Source organism: Opisthocomus hoazin, chromosome 1 (genome assembly GCF_030867145.1).
Source record: "Opisthocomus hoazin isolate bOpiHoa1 chromosome 1, bOpiHoa1.hap1, whole genome shotgun sequence".
Classification (NCBI taxonomy): Eukaryota; Metazoa; Chordata; class Aves; order Opisthocomiformes; family Opisthocomidae; genus Opisthocomus; species Opisthocomus hoazin.
This window is the reverse complement of record NC_134414.1, coordinates 105,372,115-105,396,367: the sequence shown is the minus strand read 5'-3', so window position 1 is coordinate 105,396,367 and position 24,253 is coordinate 105,372,115. Positions and strand designations below refer to the sequence as shown.

Below are 24,253 nucleotides of genomic sequence, written 5' to 3'. Positions count from 1 at the left end.
GCTTACGGGTTTACTGAGCTAACTAGGAACATAATGCAGAAAAGGCCCATGTTTGTCATTATTTCTATAGCAGACAGGGTGGTGGACAGACTTTTTATGTTCCACAAGTGAGGGGTCGCACAAAGGTCATACCTGCAGGGAAGGGCGGACAGAACAGGTGACCCAATATTGACCATTGAGGTATTCCATGCCATGCACATCATACTCAGTTTAAAGCTGGGGCATCACAAGGGTCTCACTGTCCATGGGCGCCTTCTGAAGAGGACCCTGCTCGCTGTCCTGCCTGCGACCCTGATCCAGATTGTCATCCTGATCCAAATTCTGATCCATGCATTCCTGACTCCAGTTCCAGTCAACAGTGGAGCCCAGTCCAGGACTTTCTGGTGGCTGCCTGGCAGCCACTGGTGCAAGGCCAGCCCCCATGCCGCAAAACTCAATATTTGATTTGCATATTTTGCATTATTTCTCTTATTAGTAGTATTATTAGTAAACCTGCTATACTTTCCAGTTTAAGTCTCTCTCCTTCTTCCCTTTCCCTGGTGGGGAGCACAGGTGTTCACAGAGAGCATCTGCCATTCTGTTTATTGCCACCCTGCCCTAAATGGTGACAAATACTAAGTTGAAAAGCTTAAAAACTGCAAAAATTATATCTTAATAATTTCCTGTCCACACTAGATTAAGATAGATGTCCTTTGTTTTAAGTCTCATTAGACCAGTCTCAAACTTTTCATTCACATGGAAAGCTGAAGTATGTGTGTGTGTGTGTATGTGTATATATATATATACCCACACACACAGACATATGCTCTCAAGGAAGCAAAACCAACAATGTCCATCTTTCCTCACTCATTTTCCAACTCATTATCAAAAATTCATCTTCAGAAAGTTTGTGAAATTCTAGCACACTTTGGTTTAATTCTTAAAATTCACTTAATACAGCCAGCCAAGTAAGCACCAGTATTTGTTACCACTAAATTATAAAATACCACTGAAATAATACTGAGGATTGTGGATTCCCTGGAGTCTTTAAAAACGCACGCATTTTTTAAAAAAGCTGACATTTGACCTTATTCAAAACGGAGTGGGGGGGAAAGTACTATTTAACCATGTTTAGATGATCTCACAATGTATAAACTCAAGGCCACATTCTCCTCGGTCTCTAATGCAAGTACTAACCTGTAAAACCGGTTAGCCAGTCTTGTCCGAATAGTGTTCAGGTCTGTCGGGTAAGCAATCACGGTACAGTACTTAGGGTATGTGCACAGGTCAACTGGACCAGCAAAAGCTGCTGAAATGTCTGTTAAGAAACAGCAAGATTAATTACACTATTCAAGCCTTGTATGCATATGACAACTGAGCCAGGTGTTCAATCGCAATGTGTAATTATTCTTGATAAAACCAATGATGCATAAAAATATAAAAATCATTATTGCATTTTATTATAAAATGCACATAAAAATCTGTGAACATATACAGTACTGTACCATAGGGGATTTTTAAAGGATGCCATGGATATTCCAGGGACCTGTTTATAAATGTAACGTTAGGAGAAAACTTCCTAAAGCTTAGAGTACGTGCTCACCAAGAGTCAGAAGCTGATCAATACCACTGATGATTCGTTCACACGCTTCATCACGAGATCTCATTCCCCACTCCCCTTCTTGGGGTTTGTACAGTAGCTTCTCCACCTCGTCAAAAGTCACAGAAACACTAGCTCCCAATTCTTCAGGCTGATCAACTGAAGAGTAACAGCAAACAGGAAAGGGTAAGATGTGAGAACACAAAATAAGCTAAATTGTTAGGTACTCACGCTTATTAAATACTCATATGCTTGTCACTGACAAAAAAATTCTTGCCTTAAAGTGGAGTTTGATTCCAAGACCATAGGGAAAAGAAGCATGCAAAACACATACAACAGCAAAGATATCCTGTATTCGCCTTTTCTACAGTTCTGAATTTCCAGAAGACACTCTCCTCTCTTCATCTAAGCACCAGACTTAGAAGATGACTTAAACTCATAAGAGTGGTTTATATGCTTTTGTTTTAAATGCATGCCCTAAACTTCACAGGATTGTAAGTTAAAGTAAAACTGTGCCCTCAACCTTTAAGCGTCTGCAAGACAGGCAACAGACCTTGTGACATCCTTCCTGGTATTAAAAACTGTGACGTTTTGGACATTTAGAAAAATATTTGTTTTGAACATGGCACATTAATCATTTCAAAGCAATAAGAAGTAGTAGAAACATGAAGCTGTGATGTATGGTACTGTGTAAAGAGTCACTGCTTCCAAAAGACTAATGCAATCTGGCCAATGCAGAATGAAAGAGTAGATGATGTATTATCCCTGGATGTCTTTCACCCTCAGCTCCACAGATTGTTTATAGTACATCTGCAGTTTCTGCACCTTCATTGTTTTTGCAAAGCTAAGCTCCTCATTTCACTTCAGCACTTGAAAAGGAACAAGCATGTGAAGGTTCCTGATCAGACACCGTGGGTAGGCAAGATCACTTCTTTGTACTGATTAGGATGACAGGAATTAGCAGATAAATTATTTTTTATTAGCAGACAAATTCAACAGTATAAAGCATGTAGGCTTATAGCCAGAAACCACAGCAAAAACTTCTGTTAGCATCTGAGAGTCTATCCACTAAAAATGAAAGCAAGAGGATAGGGTCCTTGTCAGTGTTACAACGACAGTAATCCATGAACACGTTGCACAAATTCTAAAGTACATCTCGGCTACAACTACTGTAAAGAAAAAAAATCCAAGCTTTAGTGGAGGATCTTCTAAGTTTATGAAAATGACTATTTTTTCCTTCAGCTGAACAGGGTTAGTCTTCATAATCCAAAGAAATCTCTAGTTCTCTGCTCTTTATTGCATCAGTGGCGCCCTAACAGTGGATTTGTTATCCACAGAAATAGAACTAGAGATGAAGCAGTTCTTCAAGAAATAAATGGATAAAATGCAAAAGTGCTAGGAGAAGCTCAACGGGCAGAGGTGAATCGCTTAAATGACCCTTCTAACTTATCTCCGAGCTGAAACAAATTCTGCAGCCAAACTTCCTGAAGACAGCACTAAGAAAGCAGCAAGTAATGCTTCTACACTTACATAGGGTTGTGTCAAGAACTCACATGGTATCTGGTACTCCCTTGTGTAAGTGCTCAAGAGGGATTTCCTCCTGCAGGAGTAGCAACTAAAGCAAAATGACAGACTAAAACACACAAAACTCCGTCCTTCTCAACGGGCACGTAAAGATCTCTGCTTCGTGTTCTTTGCAGCACCCTGGTACACGTGACACAGAAGACTTGACGTAACTCCTGGCATGTTCTATATCTATACAGAGCATGACCACATAGTCTAATCTTCAGAGGTAAATGGGTCCCAGAAAGCTGAATCCCCAGAAGGAGGGCTGCAGTGCTTACAGCACAGCTACAGTCAGTTAATATATAACAACAGCCAGCCCACACCAATAGTGGTTTAGTAAACAGGCTGCTGAAAACTGAACTTTCAGGTCTATATGCACCAGTTTTTCCTGATCTTGACAGCATTGTCCCTGACACGACAAGAGTCTGACATCTGATACTGTATCTTGATAATCACGAGACCAAGCTTATGCTTGCAGGATACAGAAGGTAACAAATTAAACTTGTGACCTGCTAGTTAGTTCAACTTCAGTGATGTTCTTCTCTCATACATCTATCTTAGTAAACTGAATAAAGAAGAAATATTTTGAGGTAAGTGGCAAACGCAAGGTACAATTTTGATTTGATCTCTAAGTCATTCCAACTGAAGAAAGCACGAGAACACAACGGAGAAGGGGTTTAACCCCTGTTTTATACTATATTGTTAGCATAACGTTTTTTAGAAATGCACAAAACCTTTCTGTAAGAGCTTTACTTCCCTACAAAGCGCCATTGTCTGCTTGGAAGAAAAGGCAGAAAATAAGGAGTTCTGGATTGTCTTCAGACAATTTTTGGTTTTCCTTTAGTCCAGTGGCTCCTGTGGTACTTATCTTTGACCTGTTCAGAGGATATTCTTCTCAATTCTTTGACCTTGTCCACAAACCATACACTAGCTTTGAGCTTTTTTGTTTTTTGCGTCCCTTCACAGTTTTACTATGGTAAAGTCGTAGCTCCTCAGCTCAACTAAGCTCTTAACATGGCAAAGTAACAACTTATCAGATCAAAGAAAGAAGTTACAATTTGCCTCTGATATAGCTAGTAAATGATGACTTACACATGTAATACTATCCAGATTTAAATTAGCGTCTGTAGGATGTCTCTGTCATTATACTGATAGTGTAGCATTTCAAGAATTCTAGTTCCTTTATGCTATCAAGCTTAGGTTGAGAACACTACTCTCTGTATTTCCGTCCATAAGAGGAAAAAGTGATAATTAATACACTGATATAAACAAAGTTTCAACCATAGTATACAGCCTTCAGAAGAAATTGATACAGTTTGTCCTGTTAACAAAATAAATCCTGACTTAAACTCACATGTCAGGCTTGTGAGCCTCTAACAGTAATACGGCCGTCTCTCAGTGACATATATGGGGAAGCATTAACCAGTTCACGATGAATAAGAACAGCTTCTGTATGTCAGGAGACAGATGCTGGTGATGAGAAAAATGGAATGTTTCAATTGACACATCTGTGTGTGTAAAGCCAAAATCCTGCTGATTACTTGTTTTCTATAAACTAAAATGCACAAAGATATCAATTTCGCATTTTGATTTCAGACTGCTTTGCACAATTTGTCATCACAAGATCTGACTGAAGCAGCCAGCCAACACTTCGAAGATTAGACAGTCGTGTGGCTACTGAGAACATCCACATGTGTACAATATGCTTGTCTTGAAGAAAAAAAGATAGTGTAAGCCTTCCTGTGTCTAGGAAAGAAGCTCTCTCCTAGCAAGCGTTATTAAGAAAACTAGTATCTTTGACAGCTTCTTCAGTAAGCACTCTCTCAGTATTTCACAGCCTTCCCTCCCTCCATCCAGCTGGCACTGACAAGCACTGCAAAACTCCACTGAGTAAGACAAACCAGGAATTCAACTGTTTCATTTACAGTTAATCTGGATTTGACCAGCAAATTTTATAAACTGCTGCTTTTAAACTGTATGCAGTAAGGATATGCTGACTGGAAATTATTTTATACATACTCTTCTCCCAACCCCCCATTCCATAATGTATTACAACAAAATAGTTTTTTGAAACTTGGCAGTTGGAAGCAGCAGGTTTTATTGCATAAGCCAGAGCTACACAGTTCAAGTATTTCCTTCAAAATTGCTCTGAAAGATGCAAAGGGGAAAAAATGTAGGTATATTAAAGGTATTTCACCAAATCTGAAGCAAGACTGTCTTTAAGAACTTCCCTGCCTAAACACACAAAAATACCCTGCTGACATTCTCTGTATTTTAAAGGATAACTGTTACATATCAGTTCCATCTGTTAAATAGATATGCACAATGGATACTCTACTCGGAAGACTTGGTGGCAAGAGTTGCAAGAAAGATAGGAATCATCTATGGCCCAATACCTGCATGAAATGAAGGAACTGGAAAGAGGGACTGTTTTATTAACTGAATTTCTACCTACCATTCTCAGGAACTGGTTCCATGTCCCACGGGCTAAGCTTTTCAATTTCACCGTTGTCCCATCTGATTCACCGAATTAAAAAAAAAAAAAAAATCAATAATAATTTAAAGTTATGTTGACTCAGAAGTACTCCCTCCAAGCATATTTAAATCATAACTATTTTTAGGTATTAATAAAATACACTGTATAAACATGCATATAAAAAGCATTAGCTAGCCATCAGCTGTCACAGTGCAAAAAGGAAACGTTTTTCATAACGAATTTCAGATTAAAATTGTGCTCCTGGTTTTGGCCACATGCAACTCACCCAATATCAAAATTCATGTTACAAAGCCTGTATCAGGACGTTGCAGAAGAAAAATAAGCCATACACTTGGAAAAACGAGATTACAACATCAAGGGGAAGATACAAGAAAAAAACACACAGAAAAGAGGATTTTTTTGCTAACCACAACAGTAGTTGTGAGAGTCCATCGAATATTTCAGAGACGGGAAGAACAGTAAGTGAGGTATTTGGTATACTAACATTTAATTTCATAAGGCATACCACATGAAGACAAAAAAGAGAGTAAGTATAAAATGAAGAAACTGAAGTAAGTACCAAGACGAAGCAAACACAGTTGATATTGACAGGGTATCTCTACATTCATTCTGATACTTAACTATTGGGTATGAATATCATTTTGAGATCTCTCAATTCTACCATATTTAGGCAGCTTTTTACATGTTTTTAAGTCCACAAAAAATAACAACAAATTCTGGTATTTCAAACATAAGAAATGCCCAACTGGATCAGTGTAACACCCTACTGGTCTGGCTAGACCAGTAATTTCTGTCTTTGAAACTATTACTGGGAGATGCTATTTACGGAGACCGTATGATCCTGGTACAAGTCCATTCTATTCTTACTTCCAGCAGTCAGGATCACTGTATTCCTCTACGCACATTTGGGAAAACATCCCAGCCTATTTCCTTTAGTATCTGTTTATTTTTGTCTAGTATCTTTCTGAACCTGCTAATACTGTTTCCATAGCCTCCTATGTGAATGTGTTTTCAAAGTTCACTACCCGCAATGTTAAAAAAAAAACAAACCCAAACTCTTTTAAACAACTCTCCTACAGATTTCAACACACACCTCTACTTCTGTCATTACAGAATTTGGTGAAGAATAATGCTCTATTCACCTTGCCTATCATCTTTACGATTTTATGAACTATGAACACAACCCTTTCACCATTCTTTTCCATCTGAAAAGTCACTTTTTTTTTTTAATCTTAATCCACAAAGTATCTGTACATAACCATTTTAGTTGCCCTTCTCTGTATCTTTCTCAAAGTCACTGCATCTGCCTTTACATGCTGAGACCCAAAATACATCAAGACATCAGCACACCACAGTGCTGGAAAGCAGCAATACTGTTTTGTCCTTGATATCCTTTCTGGTGGTGGCCAACACCTTGTTGGTTTTTGCCACTGCCCCTGCACATACAGCTGATGTTCTGAGACCTGTCAATGACTATCTCAACATTTCCATCTTCAGCTGAATTTACTAATGAGCACAATGTCGTATAAGCATAAATAAGACCACTGTTCCCTCAGATGTCTTGCCTAACATACACCTGCACTGAAAATTACCTGGCACTTTTTTGCCCAGTCAGTTTCATGAGGTCCTTCTGGAAGACCTCACCTTTAGGGTGATCTTTGACTACCACCTGAAATGACCTGTGATATTTACAGACCATGGGTACTTCACTGTGCGCACCCTCCAAGAGTCTTAGAAGGATACCGAGTAAAGCTGGTCGCAGCACCAGTTCCTGGGGGAGCCCACTACTCCAGCCTGAAATATGATTGTTAAGAACCACTCTTTTGCAACCTAACCTTTAAAGAATTTTCAACACATAGAACTATTTACTCCAATCCTACGTCACCTTAGTTTCTTTAACATCTCTTGAAGAGAAATTGTGCCCAGGGCTTCTTAAAAAAAATCCAAATATATGCTGTCCACTGTCCACTTTATTCATACACTTACTAAGTCTCAGAACTTCAAGAACTGTAGAGAGGCAGAACTTCCCTGTACAGATGCAGTGCTGGCTCTTTCCTGCAGCTAGGCTTATGCTTGTGCTCAACAGTATTATTCTTTGTTACAGGCATATACCAGAAACTGACGTCAAGTGTATCAGTATCTTCACCAGTTTCCCTCCACAGCCTTTTCCGTTGGCAGGAGTCACAACAGCGATCTGCCAACCCTCTAGCACACGGTCCAACTGTAGGACAGTCTGCAACTTTGCCAGGGATTTCATATCAGAGTTCTTCAAATGCCTGGGTGAATGCCACCTACTACTTATGACTTAATAAACGCAAGACATTTGGTCTAATACCTCCTGCATATTTATTTTAAACAAACTGAAAATTCAGATGATCACCCTCATAATATTTTATAACTAATACTCTGCTCAGGCAAGAGCACCTCTCCATTATTTTGGACTACCCATTGACTTAGGAAAACTTTGATTGATCCACAGTCAGCCTGATTGATGTTTATGAACTAACAGAGATCTGAAGGCTCCGAAGGTTAATCCATCGAGTTCTCCTCCCCAGCTAATGTACGATACTTCAGAATTTTTGGTATTCATAAGTGTATATACTACTTCATAATAATGCATGAAAGACTATCAATACAGTTTAGTCCAGTAAAGCCCCATTTAGTTCAGCTTAAGCTCCATTCATCCAGGTAACACAACATACAAAGCTGCTTCTACACGAAAAGCTATTTTTGTCTGGCCATTAAAATAAAAAAACATTCCATTCATACATCTTCCATTTATTTATTATCTACACAACAGTGATGGTGATAATTTGAGATGATTCCCAAGTGTGTGAGAACCTGGCTACTGGTAAGACTTCCCATCAAGTTACGTGGCAGTTACTCCCCTTCATCTCATTCAAATGTGGTTTCCCACACTCTCCATCATAGAGTGTTTTGAAGCCAACTTTCAAAGGTTGTTACTGGTATAAAATAAAAATCACTTCTACTCCAATAAAGCTCTTTGTATCAGAAGTGGTGAAGAACAACTGCAGATACTCAAACTCAGCTGGATTAGCAAAATTCTACCACCTAAATAGGCACGATAACCCAAGTCCTGAGTGACGAAAGGGAAAAACTGCAATATGCTGTCTAAGATGGAGCCACAACCATTTGTGTTTAGGGTTTTTTTTTTTTCCCCCCATATAAACTGATGTAAAATGTTGCATCCAATGTATAAAGAATACAAATGCAAATTAGGAAGCTACTGCTGGTAACCACATGCAGATTGTTGGGTAGACAAGGCTTAAGATTCTTGAACAAAGTACCATGTTTACAAGAAGAGCTATGGACCCAGCTGAGTCACAAAACCTAACTGCAAAACACTCCAGACATTTTCATATAAGTATGTTAAGAATCCTCTCTAGAAACGTTGCTTGTGAGTCAAGGTAGAACAGAGGCACATTCTCAACAAAATCAGCACATATCTTTAAAGAGCTCTCTTTTGAAAGTGCTCTTTAAAGAGCACTTCATTCCTTACCAATTCAATTACTAAGCTAACTTGAAACCAGCTTTAGATTTTCCTCTGTAAAAGGATGATGCATTAAAATACTGAAATAGGCTTTAGCAGTTGCAGAAGAAAGTAGTCTAGGAAATTGGCTATAGGCTCTTTCTCATAACTGGAAACCTGGTTTTGAACTGGCAAAGAAAACAACCAAAAACCCCAACTAAACATACTCTTAAGGAACAACTATGGTAACATAACAAAACATATGAAAGGTATAACATATGGAAGGTAACGCAGACTCCCCATGGCAGCATATCAACAGGTTTGAGCTATCTAATAGATAAAATTTAGTACTTTGAAAGAAGATTTAGTTGTATTTTCATACTGGTATCTAGACTTGGTGTGTTCTTACTCTGTACATCATTTCACAAAACAAGGGAAAATATACTAGCCAGTAACTTGAATATCTCCACCCCTACACCACCTGCAGGAGATACGCTCCTAGTGTACTATCACTCAGGCCTGGGACATGAGTAAGATGTCAGTAAGCATCCAGTACCATTTTAGTTTGTCAAGATCCTCTCTTCAGGTAAAAGAGGAGTCCGCAGGAGAAAGAAATGAGGGCAAGAAATAAATGTACAGATAGTCTGGATTTCAGTTTTTCATCTGTATGTACTTTCTCCTTGTGGGTGATTAAGCAACTGTCAGCAAGGAAAAAACAGTACTCGCACGTACTGACATCCTTTATATGTGAAGCAGTCTTAGCTTTATCACTGTCAGGAACATGAAAAAATCCTTTATGGTCAAATGACCCGTTGTAGACAATGTTGATGCCACTTTTATTTACGGTACATCAAGAGTGCCAATTGCTAACTGTAACTGTAGCAGCAAAAGTGAACACTGACTTGCCAAGAGCATACAGGCAAGAACTTCCAGACTGAAGTTATTTACACCTTCCCACTACGGAAAATCAACGGGAATGTTGACAAGTAAAGTAGGTGAGACAAGGAATCAAAAGACGTAACATACTGTTGGCAGTCTCACAGATTTGTCTACTAGATACAAGTACTTCCTTTCTCTGGGATGAGCGACAGGTTCAAAAGTCTCTGAGAAAAAAAAAAAAAGAAAGCCCTCTAAAGATGAAACTCTGAATATAAAATAAACTGTAAAAGACATGGGAAGAATCTCTGGTCATGATAGAAATAGGAATATTATGCATTCACTCATTCTCCTTGCGGTCCTCCCTTGCTGGGGGAATCTAAAGCAAGCAAGATCCCAGAACCATCCCAGATGTCCTGCCCTGCCCAGGTTAAAGACAATATCCTGATACTGAATACTAAGGTCCAGAGCTATCCTTGTTCACCTTTCTTCTCCTTTGTGTGAAGGACGTCTTTGTCGATATGAAAGAAGGTGCACAGGAACACCACTAACATCAAACTCATGGGGGGACAGCAGGGAGAACACACCTTGATAAAGAAAGTATGGGCCCAACTACCTTGGCCTTTCCTGTTTAAGCATTAATGTTTCTCTGCCCTCATACCCCTGATTTGCTCAAATTCTGTCTTCACAAGCATACATCAAGCATGAAGAGAGAACAACGTTTGGAAACGTCCTGTACAGGAGTCTCTAGTGGGAGCATGAGATCACTGTGTGAAAGACAGTGTGAGAACTTGAAGCATAAGGACCATGATGTCAGCAACAACAACAGAGATTCAGCATGCCCCATCCAAAAACAATTATCAATGAAGAATAATAATTAACATACACTGGAAATTGCATTACTTGCTTTGTGGAAGAGATTCTGCACTGGTCATTACAGCAAATGACTGGCAAACGTGAAAGAGGTCAGTAACTTCTGTTACCATATTACTATTCACTAAAAAGTTGCCACAAGTTATTACATAATCACATCGTGCTAGATTAGCAACTTGAAACCATTAAGAAGTGATAATACAAGCAGCAGAACAATTTGAACAACTTCTGCATTCTCATACCAATAAGCCATCTATGTAAGTGTCAACCCACACTACCAACACTAAAAGTGTAAAATCTTTTTATACTTACTTAACACTGTAACACTGGAAGTGACTATCTGGATACTGAGGCTGATAGGGTTCTTGACCCAACACTGTTCCAAACCACCAGGCATCATCAATAATGGATCGAAACCTATCAGCTAGAGCAAAAAAAGTCTACTCAGATATTCTACTAAGAGAAGTTAAACTATGCTGCTTCTACATGCAATTAGAAAAGCTTTTGATCAGTGTATCTCAGTTCAAAGTTCTAAACCCACTGATATTCAATAAAAGATGAGACAACTTACTATGCCAAAAAATACAAGTGCTAAAATCTAAGTTTGCTACTTAGCTACAAAATTAAAAAGTGAACACTAGAGTCTCAGTATGTGTTTTAAAGACTGTATCTTAGCTCTATTATAATCCATCCAAAATGCTTAGTACAGCAATTAGTACGCTCAAATTTCTAACGGGCAAAGGGACCTTACCTACCAGAGAGCCCTCTGAAGTTACAAGCAAGTAGCATCTAGCATATTCAGCAATTAGCCAAGGACAAATTTCTAACTTCAAAATTGTTTAGTCAAATACTCAGAAAACACACTTACAAGCTTGCCAGTTCCTTTGCCGTGCTTCATCATAGAACTGTCGTAATATAAGGAAGTCGATAACATCTGGCATATCATGGTATCTAGGTAAAAAAAAAGAAAAAAAAATCCCTTTCATGTGCGTGCCTTAGGGCTTCAGGAAGAAGCTTAAGAAGAAATGTATTTTTAAATACTTGTCAGACAAGTAAAGATGCACATACCTGATGGAAAATGATTTGTCTGTATGTTTTCCGGTGGCATGATCTATAAAGGCCAGCTTGAGGCAACATAATGTGGGAGGACCAACTTCATATCTAATTCCAACAATTTTTACCAATTCCTGATCCTACAGGCAAGAACAGTTTCAGCAAGGATTACCTTCTAGACTATGCATGGAACTATTAACATTATTTAACCAAGCACATGAATTGTACCCACATCCAAAACCCAAAAAATACTAAAATTGGATTTGAGATTTCAGTGGAAGGCAGTCTGTCAGACTTGGCAATTTTAACACAGCTATTTACATTTGGGCTTCCCCCACGTAACTCTGAAGATACTCTGGTAATTTAAAACACTTTCCCCTATTGTTTCCATAGGGAAACATTATGAGAAATGGCATAACCTCACAAATCAATGTTTTGCAAACAGTGTAATACAACTCTTCATTCACTGAGTACTAGTACTGAACCTACAGTACCTTCAATGTAGACCTACCCTAAGGACTACTTTTCTCCATGGTTCCTTGTGTGGATTCAGTTCATAAATGTTATTTCTTCTAACTGCTTCAATATAAGCTTCATGTCCTTGTCGGAAATATATTACCTAAAAAAAAATAAAAAAAATCCCCCAAAACCCCAAACAGTAAATATCTTCATATATTTAGTAACTACAATAATGTTAGTTAATACAAGCATTTAAAGATTCTAATCAATATTCCTACCTCATCGCCCATCTGAGGGACAAATGGGGATCTTCTAAGAGCTGTGTCTGTTATCCAAACGGGAGGATGGCAATCATATGACAATTCCAAGTTTACTGGCTGTGTTGTAGCATTAGTCTTCACATTTAATAGAGAGCAAATTAGACATAATAGACATATTGCTGACATGACATCAAAACAAATCATTCCATTTTAATTTGGCAGACAAAAGCTTAACTTATAAACAACTAATGTACATTTCCAAACTGTATTAGCAAAATTCCTGCAAGGCTTTGCTCGAGTTGTAACTGTATTTGTAGTACTAATACTAAGCACTCCTTTCCCATATGAAGATCTGAGTGAGCAACATTACTATTGTGCAGGTCTTCAGAGAAACAATGTTTTATAATTTAGACAGCATTCTCAGTGCCCAGTTAGAAATCTATCAAGATGCAAGAAACTATGTGAAGATGAAAAATGATAGATGTTGCACAGTAAATATCCATATTAAAACAGTTCTAAAAATACCATTTTGAGAATACTTTGAAGAAAGTGAAAGCATGGAGACAAAAAACATACTAAAATTACCCAAGCATTAAGAAAAAATCTTCTGCTTGCCCCTTTATATAACTATTGTAACTCAAAGAAGAATAGTTAAATTAACTTAAAAATTTCAGTAACTTAAAAAAGAGTAATTATTGTAACTTAGAAAAAATTAAAAATTCAGCCCAAGTATAAATGTCCACCATAAATACAGTGACTATATCCCTTAAGTTCTCACAATGATACACTACTTAAGACCAGACAGTTTAACATGGTTTTAGTCTAATATTCTCTACAGTTATTTAAAATCACATTTCTCCTTTGATACCAGCAACCTGGAGAATCCTTTTTATTTGAAAAGTGAAAATTAGTTCACTTGGAATGAAGATTCTTCTACACAAATGAGCAGATGCCTTCCATTTGGAATGGTCTCAAACTAATTAAAGGTAAACTGTATGTAGTGATACCAATATCCCTGTCCAATGGCAATAACAATTGCTTGAACAGTTTCTAGAGAAGAAGTCTAAAACCTAAGAGAGAAATTTATTAAAGAGTGAGTAGAAGAAATTAACTGTATACCTCCTCCTGCTTTTTTGGTTTGGGCTTTTTTCTCCTTTTTCTTCTTCTTCTTCTCTTTGGAGGAGCTGATTTCTCTACTGATACTTCATCTTCTGAAGTACTGCAATATCTGACAGCTTTCCGTCGAGCAGTCCGTACGGGAGGCTGTAGGTTAATCCCCGCATCAGCAATCCAGTCAGAGTATCTACTTGAAGAGTCACTGTCCATAGTGGACGGGGTCAGGGAAAACACAAACACAAAACTAAGTTGTCAATATTTAAGCATGCTAAATTCTCTTAGACAAATATGTGCAGACATAGATACAGTATCTACTGAAAGCACTATCAGAAGAACTAAAATTATTCTGACCTGTTGAAACAGTTATTTCACTTGCTGTTTAACATAATTTTTTGGGAACACAGTAATTCAAAACATGTTTTTTAAAAAACCTCAAGTCTGGTGAATTCTAAAATCAGTCATTTTATTCAAGAAAGTTGTGCAATGAAATTCTGGACTAGTTAAGAGCCCTCCCTAAAGAAGACACTACCCAAACTACTGAAATTCTTTAAAGACAGTTATACAAATCTCATATGTATGCATCTGCTTTTTTGTATTTATCTATCTATCTCTCTCAGTATTTTTCAGTTCTACTAAGAATATCTAAAAAAGCCACAGTACAGTGATCACAAAGTTATCTATAACTTCAGTTCTAAATAAAATTATAAAGATTTTTTCAACCTTTTTTCTAAGAGCAAGCAATTGACTGTTGCTGCATTATTAAAAAAAAACAAACCAAAAGCAACAAACGAAACCCCAAAACCAAACAAAAACCCCCACCCCTCAAAAACCCAACAGAACAAAACACACTATAAAAACTGTTCCAGACTATCTTCTTTCTCCTTGTCCTCTAGCAAAAAAGCAAAAGGATTTGAAACTACATTAAGACAGAAATGCTTCGGTGAAACACTAAATAACAATGCAATGTGTCAGTACAGTACCCTACAAAATATTATTACATACAAAGCACAACAGAACTTCCATACAACTTTTAACTTGCCAAGCTTCAAGTAAATCTTATTACAGTAAAAGCTGGAATTTATTTGTTCACTTTTACCTAGAACTATTACTGTTGCTTTTCTTGTCACTCCTCCACTCTTCTTCTTCATCAGATGAGCCAGAGCCCTCACTTTCTTCAGCTTCCTGAATTCAAAAATACGCAGAGTCAATCCAAAACTTTCTCACAGCACATGTTTTAAGGGTTTGAAACACAAAACACGTTCTCCATTCATGTCTGCATATTATCAAGTTAGGAAGAACTTTGGTAACAAAAGTTAAAATGAAAACAGTTCTTTTTCGTAGCCGATTTCAACTTACCCTATCAACGTCAGGAGTGCACTATTAATCAGTAACTTCTGCATATTCACTCACATGTTACTCGCCACATGTGGATCCACCTGCTGTAGCCACTCTTCACAAAGCAGCACTTCTATCCCCCTACCATATGACAGTTCTATTTTTTCTAATCTAAGTACACATCATTTATCAGAACAAAGTGGCACATGATTTTGATTCCTTCAAATGCTGCAATCAGGTCATGTAAAGCATACAATAAGATCTAGCTCACTAGAATGCAAAGGAAGAATTTAAAGATTGCAAAGGCAGCAAATCAAGGAAAGCCATCATATGTCCCATTTGCATTTTTTTTTTCATTAGTAATGAAAGTTAGAATCAGATGATTTTTTTCCGATTTTAGTATTAACTGATTGACCAAGTATTAATTGGGTGTATTCATGCATATATTTAAAGGCAAAACTAAATAGTCAGGATATATCAAAATATATTACAACTTAAGTAATTTCCTGTTTGTTGTTCAACAATTTATTTGTATTAACTTCACATTTTATTGTGTTTTCCATAACTAAAATGACTAAGTATAATGCATTGCTCATATCTCAAGTTATATGCTATCAAGCAAAAGAAAAAAGAAAGAAAACAAGATTTAACTTCCAACTTCAAGTTTGATACTGTTTAAGTTAGTCCAACTGATTATTTGTTCATCATTTTCAGAGTAACAAAGTTAACAGTGATCTCCCTAAGACCTGTTCATACAGGGTACAGTATGAACAACACTCACTAGGTAAGTTCTTCTGTTTTATCCTACCTTGCAGGACTAAAACAAAAAAAAAACAAACCAAAACATTTACATCAAAGCTCAGCTTCTTACAGTATTATTAATTTTAGTATTATTAGATCTAACACCACTTCTTCAAAAATATTTAAATATATGTAGTATTTACAGGACAGCATGCATCACTCTCCTATTTGCACTTTGTCTGCTTTCAATTTGTGAGGTGCCAGAAGTCTCCTATCAACTCCCCTTCCACCCTATTCCCAAAATACAGAAAACCTAAACTCCTCATTAAAGTGACTTACTGATTTTTAAACACACAGGAAGCCTTTATTAAGAGGCAAGGAGAAGAGAGTCCAGTTCCAAAGAATATCATTCTTCATGTTACTTACAAAATTCTTATCTCCTGAACATCCCCCATTTTGTTCACTGTTCTTCTCAAAATAAGTGACTAGTTCAACAAGTCCAACCTTCTAGAGTCCCTTCACTCCTTCCCCCTTTCCCAGTTTGAGGCTATTTCCTTGCATGCGAGGCGAGACAACTGTAGTGCAAGCAGTCCTACCACCGATTTACAGCATATGATAACACAACAGTCAAAAGCTCCTGCTATCCACACCAAAGCTTCAACCCAAGCCAGGACATGGCCAAGACAAACAGACTCTGTGGAAGAATCACACTACCAGGCCCTAAAAATGCTTTATCAAGAACCTTCAAAATTTCCAGTTTTAGGTGTGTGCACAAATTTGGAAGCTTTTCTCTGAGAAATAGCAAAACACATCTAAAATCCAAACTTCACTTCAAGCCAGCCTCACTGTACATCATTTTTTTGCCTTGGGCTGTGGATTTGGTTTAGAAGATTGTCAGCAAAAATAGTTCAACCATTCATAAAACGACAAGAAAGTGCCATTATTAAAGCAACAGACAACTAGGTTTGAGAGGTGCTAACAATAACAACACTTACAGAAATACTTGCTCTGGTAAAAGAAGGTTTGGGTTTTTTTTGCTTGTTTAGTTTAAGAGAGAAAAGGCACATTCACATGAAACTTCACTTAGTGAGGAACTCAAGTTCAAAATGCAGAACTGAAGGGAACTCACCTGCTCTACCAAGCCAAAGCAGTTATCTCTTTCCTCATCAGAAGACTCCAGCTCTTCAATGTTGTTCCGCGTTCGGTAATTGCGGTATTTTCGTCTATGCAGTCTACGCTTAGATTGTATTAATGAAGACTCAGAGTCACTCTAATTTACACAGGAAGTAAAAAAAAGAAGTTACATAAAAGTATGTATGTGGCATACCTTTATAGGGGTGAAAGGGTAGCTAAAAGCGCTACTGAATGTAAAAACCGAAAAGGCCTCATCACATCACAGCCTGATCATGTCAAAACTCATTTTCACACAAAATAATTTTCCTGGAAGCCAGTATTTTTAAAATTGCTGTTCCCAATTTAATAGCTGTTGTAAGAAATTACTCTTTATATAAACTACTGTCACAGGTCCATTCACATTACCTGATACATATATTTACAGAATCAAGATATGAACTGCCTACAACGCACAATTCTGAAAGGACCAGAAATTCTCAACTCCTCCTAGTTAAGGGGATCAAGTAGCAGAACTCTTGCATCAAATTGTTTTGTACTGCAAGACACGATGAATTAGAGCACTGTCTTATAGAAACAGTACAGTAACTAATTCTTCCTTCTTACCGATCTCTTCCAAAAAATAGATAATGAAAAAAAAAAAATCATTGAAAACGGGGCAAGTCTGAAAAAGTTGCCCTATACACAAAACACTGTAATCTAAAGTAAAATGACAAGGAAGCAACAATATAGCCTATAATTCTTCAAATATAGGATCTGGAACATTCTCACTTCCCCCTCAATGCTTTAGCATGGATCTGCAACAACTGTCTTTGGTACTTTAAGTGCAGTAAAACCAGAATAGCCTGAATCAAGCCTGCCTTTAAAAATTACTACCAAATAACCTTAGATGGAAGGAGAAAAGACTTCTAGGTTTTCATAAAAATAAATCAAACCTTGTCCTGCAATGAGTGGAATTTGAACCAGGAAGAACCTTTGAAGACCTTATCTTCAGAAATGTTTGTTTTCATTTTTTAAACCATGACTTGACCCTGGACACTGAATGCCTGTTTTCCTAGAAGCTGCTGCATACCTCTTCCAGTGACTCAAATGACTTTCTCTTCTCTGTTGCATAAAGATCTCTCTCTTCTTCACCTTTAGCAATTCGATATTCTTCCTGCTTCCTACAAAGGAAGTAATGAAAATCTAATTCTGCATCTGTTTTGACAATGCTGACAAGTTAAATGATCCATTCTCTTTGAATGATCTATCTAAAAAACCCTAACACCTAATTCCATTACATTATTAATTTCAGACGTTCTTACTGCTCAAACACCTGTAACATCCATCATCTTTACACTATCTGGAAATGAGCGCACATGTATTAATAAAGACTTCCTTACAAGTATCAGAATATAATAAATTTTTGCAATCTCATTTTTAATCCACTTTCTTCCCTTTGCAATCATTCTACCTCCCAATACCGGGAAAGCTTCTTAAAAACTTCAGAGATGCGGCAGCATATATAGCTGTACCATTAAGAAGAAATACTTAGCTATCAATAATAATTCTCTTTTTCACAGATGCATACTGACAGTACTTTTTAAAGGATCTAACTCTTTTAGCATTTCAGTTTAACCTATATCCCTTTCTTTTGGAAAAAGCAAAAACCTAGGTAATCTAGCTACCCTTTAGATGACTTAAAATATTGAAATATACGAGAAACATTCTCTGTTAAACTAGAAAAACTTGAATTTATTCTTGTTGAACGGACTTGGCAACTAAAAATTTTTAAGCACAGCTGACCATAACACTGGACTATTTCAGTTTGCACCACGCATCTGTTTTAGCTTAGGTCTAATAGCACTAGATTTAGAAAAAACAGCATGTGTTCTCCCTAGTCGTTATCTGCAGCCCAGTAAGCCGTCTACAGACCTGAGTAAGCTTGGTGGTATTTCTGGTACAACAACTCTTCGTTTCCAAGCCTGAAGGTCTCGCTCAGTAGCCATCTGACTTCGTGGAGCATTCTGATGCATCTGACGCACACCTTCAACTTGCCCACTACGTCGCAGACCAATATTGGGAGGAGACTGGATGTCATAACTTGGTCTTCTAAAAGCTAAAATATACAAACAAAACCATTTTTTCCAGACTGCACAGAATTGGAACCTTGTTTCTTCTTACTACAAGATAAAAAAATTAACACTTTGCATATTTTTATCTCCACGATCTTAAGTATATGACTAGTTAGCACATTCAGGAAATTATCTGTCTTGTAGAAAATACAGCCAGGTTATACATATACTTTTAAATTGGTTATTTCTACTACAATTTTAATACAATGAAAGGAAGTATAATGTAACAGAAGTGTTTTTTCCGAACTATTTCAGGCAGCTCTGAGGCTAGTGAGGTTCCAAAAAGCACTTTTCATGGAGCTGAGCTTACGTAATTAAAACTACAAGGACACAGATCAGAAGAGTGTCTGGTTTCAATCTGTGAAGAGGGAGAGGGGAATCCAGTTTGAATAAGGGTAAAATACTTCTTTTACAAATGTTAGAAGAGAATAAATGCAACTCCTGTAAATGTTGTATGTAGCACTCTGCAAGCAATACAATTAGTGCTCTTTAAAAGGAAAAGTGAAAGGCTTTGTTTTGTAACTTAAGCACAGGAGCAGCAGTGTTTTAATGAACAAAAAGATCTTAACCAGATATCACTATGTTAAGGGAATCTTAGTCCTCAAAACAACTTAAAGTTAAAACCTGTTTGAAATATTTCACACAGTATAATAAAAATGGAGATACAACAATTACCTAACAATTTATCAGCAAGCACTAACCTCTTCTAGGTGTTCCTTCCCCGCTTTGTGGACCACTTGAAGCAGATTCTTGATCAGCTCCAGTTCTTTGATCTTGCTGTAGTTGTAACTGTCTAATCACACCATCAAGAATGCTGGGTTCCAAGCCTTGTTCATCCTGATCAACTGTCTGTTGGCCTATAACTTGTTCAACCACTTCTCCATCACCTTGCAAGTGTAATACAAATAAAATCAACGGGTTCAGTTAACTAACTGGCTACAAGAAATGATTTAATCTCATTGCTCACACCACAGTGAGACACATTCTACAACTAAACACTATGAAAACCATTCCTGAAATTATTCCAGTTGTTTATTCCAAATGAGACATTTATGGAGCCTATAACTCAAACACAGTTTATGCATGTCAGTGCCTGCAGAAAAGAAAAGAATTAAGACATCCATTTGAACAACCCATTATTTTTTGCTTGTTTAAAATCATATTCGCTGTGGGACCTTTCAGCACCTTTAGTGAACATAAACACACAATAGTAGCATGTGGGAAAACTAAGGCATTTTTAAATCACCTATGTCTTATCTACTCTGTTCCCATATAGAATTACTACAGAAACTCTTAACTTCTGGATGTCAGTCTTTAGTGATGCTGTTCTTACTTGTTGCTACATATCCAAGTTGAGGAATCAAATGTTCATCTGCACAATTCTCTCTTCCTGGCACCAATCTTTGATATTTTGTTGGATGAGGGTTTCCATCCACATCTACTAAGAAAGGAGGGGGCATGAGATGAGGTGCCTGTTGAGTCTGCTCATCTAGGACGTAATTGTTAGAGTCTCGAATAAGCGGCCGATAGTCAGTGTGAAAGAACATCTGATCAGGAATCTAGAAAGAAATCAAGTTTTTACGTTATTGATTTGAAAAAAGAGTATGTTAAATCACAGAGAGAACAAGTGACACTAAGATACCCAAAATCTCCTTAAAGCTAAAAGCAAGGGCAAGTTCCCAATAAGAAGAGTTATGCATAGCTACAATTAACCAGTACAGTTGTTGCAGTACTCTCATTTTTGATAGCACTTTTGCAGGCAACAAAATGCTTTTAGAAAACAATAAACTGAGGTAACTTAAAGCAGAAGCACTGCTTTACACTTCAAATTAAAAATATTTTACATCTCACTATTTTTTCCCCATACAATTAAGAAAAATTTCCTTGGTTTTCATGTAAGGAAATCGTTGTCTGAAGTTCAACGTAAGCTCTCAAAGAAAAGTTCTTTCTTCATCATGCAATGTCCACCAGGAATTTTTCTACAACTGAAACCTGTTAAATCCATGCAGCTGAAGGAAAACGGTTACACAAGTAATAGATCACAGTCAGTATCTTTGCTCCTAGCAATGATGAGCAGCATGAAAAGAATAAGTTTCTGTTTCAGCTAAGAATGTAGAGCAACAAAAAAAATAATTCTTTAAAATGACAAACATGGAAATATCATTGCAACTTTAAAAAATTGAGGGGGAGGTGAAGAAAAGCATAGGCCAGAACTACACTTTTGAGAGCCATTTCGAAAAAACAGAAACACAAGTATTTATATCAAAACAAAACCGAAACAGGCTGATAGATTCAAAAAAGCAAAACATTTCTCATGCAGATTTTTCTAACATTTCAAAATTCACAATGTTGGATATTTACTTTTGCTTATTTTAATCAAACTACTACAGTCAATGTGTGTTTTAATAAGAAAAGGCCTAAAGAACTGCAAGTTACAACAACCAAAATAAACAGACAGATTATTCTTAACACACAAACAGTCTGCTTTTTTGTTAATTACATAGTAGCGTAATAAACTTTGTCATATGTTCAAATCTTTGAACATTAAGCTATTTTTAGAAATAAAAGTAATTTTCAGGTTAACAATTAACATGCAAATTAGCTGGCTGGAAGATGAAAATGTATTCCAGAAATGTTCTTGGGAGCTACTCCCAAGGGAATGTTAAGACACTGGTTGTTTCTACTGTGCCAGGACCACAGGTACAAGGGAACTCACAGACATGGAGGAAGTCACCATATTTAGATTCCGTACCCATGCAAAACTATTTTACATATGTTGTTTTAGAGGAACAAATGTAATTAATTGAATTCAGTTAGAAGCCAGAGTAAACAGTTGTAATAAAAAGATGAACTTACCTTTTCGTAAGGTCTGCTACAGCCAAAACCAAATATCAGTAGATGTCCATGAGAATCTGTACATGCAAAATGCTGCCCGTCTGGTGAAAATTTACAGTCAAAAACAGCACCGTGTCCTTGGCCTTCAATCTAGATTGAAGGAAAGAAACTCAGGACTATCTGACCAATTTTTTTTTGAGCAATAATGCAGCATCAGAAATTAATTACTCTATCAAAAGCAGTCATGCAGCTCTTAAACCAAAGTAACGAGATTATTTATGCTTTAATGGAGGTATTTATTTCTTGTCCCTTTGACATGTGAATTAAAGTTCTGAATCATACAGTTTTAAAAGAGGCACTCAATTTTAAAAGATAAACTAAAGGGTATGGAAACTTGATGTTAAGAGAAAAAAAAGCTTTTTGAGGCTTTTTATCTGTTAGTAGCTACTCAAGAAAATCACAAAGAATCCTAAAGCTAAAGAAAATTAAAAAAAATAATTTTGCTATTGACTGTAACTAGAAAAAAAGAGTTTAAAAAATTAATATGAACATTGGATCATAACTTAAGTCTCAGAGAAAATAACCTATTTTAAAGGGTTAATCACAAGCTGTCAAATGGAGCAAATGTCATGGGAGCTCTTGAGAACTGCATCAATCCACTAACGCTTATGGTAATAATATCATTTTCAAGACAGCTGAGAATACAAATATGTGCCTGTAAGACTCTTGAAATGTTGGTCTAAAACAGGACCTTTCACTCTTTTAGATGGCACTTCATTTCAATTAAGGAAAATGGTTACCACAAATGAGCTGTAAGATGATCTTTAGTAACACACAGTGGAAAAGTCCTGAGTGCACTACTCACAACACCTCACAGACCAAGAAGTCCTGATCAACAGGTGAGGTTTGAAGAGCCATACCTCACATTCCTCACAACCAACTGCAAACTCTCACAATTCATCTTCCCTGTCTCAGCAGTTCATTGTGACCTCTCTGATCGCATTCATCTCAGCAGCCCTACAGCAAAGTAGCAGTGGAAGGAAGCGGGGAATACTTTCGCAAAACTTCAGTCCACTGACTCAGCTCAGTAAAAGGTCCAGCCAGAGGCATCTGATTCAAGGCAGAGAATGTAAGTGGGCAGGTGGGAGCAGACAAGGGAGGCAATCCCAGCCCTCCTTTTCTGTCACATTAAGCTGTTAAAACTGGCTCATGGTCACTTCGTATCTACAGTTACAATAACCAAGAAATTGAAAGGTAAAAGCTCTAGAGAAATTTTGCTGGCTTGGGTTTTTTGGTGGGTTTTGCCTGTTTGTTTTTTAGTGGGGTTTTTTTTCCGAAAGGTGCAGGGGGTGGGCATGTTGGTGCCAGTTCCTTGAACTACTATGTGAACACACAGCTGTGTGTTGAGAAAAAAAAAGGAGTTTAAGAAAGTCTTACCATGTTAAAATAATGCTTTGTTTTCGTGCCTTTAGTAATGTCCCATATAAAAATGTTGCCATCATGACCTGCAGACAGCATTATTCTGGAATCAAAAGGATGGGTCTCCAAGACAAATACTTCATCCGCATGCCCCTAGAATTTAAAATTGCACATCACATCCAAACCAGATGACATAAATCCACATCAACAGGGTATTTGCAGTAGAGCCTAAAGCACTGTGCTATCCTCTCCTCACACTTCAGACTTCTGGAAAATTAGACCCCTACAAGCTGCCTCCAAAAACACACAACTAAAAATTCCACAGTGTATCTATCTGGACTGTTACCTGTGGCACATAAGTATGGCAAAACTCCAAACCATAAAGACTTCATCATTCTATATTTAATAATCTTCTAGATTCAAGCAAGAACTCAAGAGATATGAAGCTTTTGCCAAAGGACAGTGAACTATTCAATGGACAAGTATGTTACTGCACAAAAACTTCTATGCGTTCCACAGGAGAGGCAAGTTCAACACAGCAGCGAGGGAAAGAAGGATGAGGAAGCATCTAGTTCTGCTTATTAAAAAAAAAAAATCCAAGAAAAACAACACTTGCTTTATCATTCGTATAGAGGCTTCATCATTCTTACAGAGCTTTCAAGACAAATCAGATCTAATTATGAACTCAGCACACACGTGTCATTGCAATTCTAGGAAGACCACCTACTTCAAAAAGCAAGTAAAATTACATACCACCAAGTCATGAAGCAACTGCCCCGTACAGGAATTCCAAACTTTGAGCAGATGATTATTCACAGCCGTAACGACGTAGTTATCATTTTGGTTCCAAGCTATCATAGTTACTTTCGGCTTCATGAATTTCTCTTCTTCTGAACACGTGTCACTATT

The 24,253-nt window shown here is 37.2% G+C and overlaps 1 protein-coding gene across 2 annotated transcripts in view; it reads right to left on the bottom strand.

Moving 5' to 3' along the window:
• The window catches only part of BRWD1 (bromodomain and WD repeat domain containing 1), a 61,680-nt gene that overhangs the window by 19,813 nt on the left and 17,614 nt on the right, over window positions 1-24,253 (bottom strand). For both annotated transcript variants that reach the window (XM_075431898.1, XM_075431904.1), the window contains exons 14-31: window positions 24,098-24,248; window positions 23,363-23,497; window positions 21,947-22,075; window positions 20,424-20,649; window positions 19,792-19,977; window positions 18,891-19,074; window positions 18,049-18,139; window positions 16,975-17,115; window positions 14,866-14,951; window positions 13,773-13,971; window positions 12,672-12,788; window positions 12,446-12,553; window positions 11,950-12,074; window positions 11,750-11,832; window positions 11,194-11,305; window positions 5,601-5,662; window positions 1,583-1,738; window positions 1,177-1,297 (exon numbers count right to left, since the gene is read on the bottom strand). In XM_075431898.1, the coding sequence (XP_075288013.1) occupies window positions 1,177-1,297; window positions 1,583-1,738; window positions 5,601-5,662; window positions 11,194-11,305; window positions 11,750-11,832; window positions 11,950-12,074; window positions 12,446-12,553; window positions 12,672-12,788; window positions 13,773-13,971; window positions 14,866-14,951; window positions 16,975-17,115; window positions 18,049-18,139; window positions 18,891-19,074; window positions 19,792-19,977; window positions 20,424-20,649; window positions 21,947-22,075; window positions 23,363-23,497; window positions 24,098-24,248 (2,412 nt within the window). The remainder of the gene's footprint in view (window positions 1-1,176; window positions 1,298-1,582; window positions 1,739-5,600; window positions 5,663-11,193; window positions 11,306-11,749; window positions 11,833-11,949; window positions 12,075-12,445; window positions 12,554-12,671; window positions 12,789-13,772; window positions 13,972-14,865; window positions 14,952-16,974; window positions 17,116-18,048; window positions 18,140-18,890; window positions 19,075-19,791; window positions 19,978-20,423; window positions 20,650-21,946; window positions 22,076-23,362; window positions 23,498-24,097; window positions 24,249-24,253) is intronic.